This window comes from Olea europaea, unplaced genomic scaffold (genome assembly GCF_002742605.1).
Source record: "Olea europaea var. sylvestris unplaced genomic scaffold, O_europaea_v1 scaffold2787, whole genome shotgun sequence".
Lineage (NCBI taxonomy): Eukaryota > Viridiplantae > Streptophyta > Magnoliopsida > Lamiales > Oleaceae > Olea > Olea europaea.
In genome coordinates this window covers 20522-22915 of record NW_019246343.1, presented here as the reverse complement: position 1 = coordinate 22915, position 2394 = coordinate 20522, and the positions used below count along the sequence as shown (strand labels likewise).

At 40.1% G+C, this 2394-nt stretch overlaps 1 protein-coding gene across 1 annotated transcript; it reads left to right on the top strand.

Annotated features, from left to right (window-relative positions):
- The first annotated feature begins 1539 nt into the window (after positions 1–1539).
- LOC111383889 lies at positions 1540–2152 on the top strand. The gene is made up of 2 exons (XM_023008075.1): positions 1540–1716; positions 1829–2152. Exons 1-2 carry the CDS (start codon positions 1540–1542, stop codon positions 2150–2152), a joined length of 501 nt encoding a protein of 166 aa, XP_022863843.1.
- The last annotated feature ends 242 nt before the right edge of the window (positions 2153–2394 follow it).

Here is a 2394-nt window from a genome sequence, read left to right as displayed (position 1 = left end):
AGGGAGTTAAAGAGGTATAGATAAATTTTGATGGACTGACTTTAGAGGCTGACTTGTATGTTATAGAGATGAAAGACTTTGATATTATTTTAGGCATGGATTGGTTAGGTAAAAATCGAGCCACGATAGTATGTTTAGAGAAAGAGGTAATTTTTCAAAGACCGGGAGAAAAGAAATTCAGATTTTATGGATCGACGGTTAAGGCACTTCCTCGCGTCATCTCAGCTTTGAAGGCAAAAAGCATGTTGAGAAAGCCTGACTGCCAGGGGTATTTTCTCAGTCTTATCGGCACCTCATCTTAAGATAAAATATTGGATGATGTGCCAATAATACGGGAGTATGCTGACGTGTTTCCCAATGATCTACCGGGTATTTCGTCCGATAGACAAGTGGAATTCACGATAGATTTGGTACCTGAAACTACTCCTGTGTCCAAAGCTCCATATCGAAAAGCACCAAAGGAATTACAAGAGTTAAAGATGCAGCTAGAAGAACTTCTAGACAAAGGGTTTATTAGACTGAGTGTATCTCCATGGGGAGCTCCAATATTCTTTGTAAAGAGGAAAGATGGTACTATGAAGCTGTGCATCGACTACCGTGAATTGAATAAGTTGACAATAAAAAATAAGTATCATCTTCTTAGGATTGAAGGGTGCATCCATATTCTCAAAAATTGATTTAAGGTTGGGCTACCATCAATTGAAGATTAAGTTGGTTGATATACCAAAAACGGCATTTAGGACTCGGTATGGGCATTATGAGTTTACGGTGATGCCCTTTGGCTTGACGAATGCCCCTGTGATGTTTATGGACTTGATGAATAGAGTGTTTCATCAGTATTTGGACATGTTTGTCATCGTATTTATTGACGACATACTAATATATTCGAGAGATTCCCTACAACACGAAGAACATTTGAGGATAGTTTTAGGAACCCTGCGTCACGAAAAGTTGTATGCCAAATTCAAGAAATGTGAATTTTGGCTTGATCGAGTGGGATTTCTAGGCCATACTATTTCAGCACGAGGAGTTGAAGTGGATCAATCCAAAGTTGAGGCCATAACAAATTGGCTGAAACCTATAAATGTTGGAGAAGTGCGGAGCTTTCTAGGGTTAGCCGGCTATTATCGGCGATTTATAGAAGGATTCTCCAAGATTGCAGGTCCTATGACACAGTTGACTCAGAAGGGTACTAAGTTTGTATGGTCAGAGAAATGCGAAAAAAGTTTTCAAGAGTTAAAAGACAGGCTTGTATCTGCGCCGATTTTGACTATTCCCAATGGTTCAGAAGGTTTTGTGATTTACAGTGATGCATCCAAGCTTGGTTTAGGATGTCTTTTGATGCAACATGGGAAAGAGATAGCTTACGCTTCGTGGAAGTTGAAGCAATACGAACTGAATTATCCCATGCATGACCTTGAACTAGCAGCGATAGTGTAAGCCTTGAAGATTTGGTGCCACTACCTATATGGGAGCAAGTGTGAGATCTACACCGATCATAAGAGTCTCAAATACTTCTTCACCCAAAAGGAGTTGAATATGAGACAGCGACGGTGGTTAGAGTTAGTGAAAGATTACAACTGCACTATCTTGTACCATCAGGGTAAGGCTAATGTAGATGCTGATGCATTGAGTAGAATGAATATGGAACAGTTGTCAGCATTGTGTACAAGACAGGATCATTTAATAAGAGATTTTGAAAACCTGATAATTGAAGTATTAACGTCACTAGTAAGGACATCGGTGAAGTTAGCAAGTCTTACTATGAAACCGACACTCAGGGATAGAATAGTAGCCGCTCAGAAAGATGATCCTTTTTTTGGAAAAGATCAGGGTTGAGGTAGGAACTGAGAAGAGGAAGGGATTTGAAATAGCCAAAGATAGAGCGTTGATGCTAAAGGGTCGATTGTGCGTGCCAAAGGATGAAGCGTTGAGAAATGAAATTATGACTGAGGCTCACTCAGCTCCTTACGTTGCCCACCCAGGTGGAACTAAAATGTATCGAGATTTGCGTAATACATTTTGGTGGAGAAATATGAAAGGGAAGATAGCTCTGTTTGTGTCCAAATACATGGTTTTCCAACAAGTGAAGGCCGAACATCAGAGGCCGTACGGACTGTTGAACCCCATGGACATACCAGAATGGAAGTAGGAAAAGATTGCAATGGATTTTGTCATTGGATTTCCTAAATTAGTGAAAGGTCATGATGCGATCTGGGTAATTGTGGACCGACTTACAAAATTTGCTCATTTCTTGCCAATTCAGACAACTTACAGCTTAGAACAGCTTGCACAAATTTATGTCAGGGAGATTATGCGACTTTATGGTGTTCCGCATCTATCGTATCAGATAGAGACCTGAGGTTTACTTCGAAGTTTTGGATAGGTCTTCAA

Coding starts and splice junctions, on each gene's coding strand:
- LOC111383889 (XM_023008075.1), top strand. CDS start 1,540: ATGAGACAGCGACGGTGGTTAGAGTTAGTGAAAGATTACAACTGCACT. Junction 1,717..1,828: donor TTGAAAACCTGATAATTGAA/GTATTAACGTCA, acceptor TTTTTGGAAAAG/ATCAGGGTTGAGGTAGGAAC.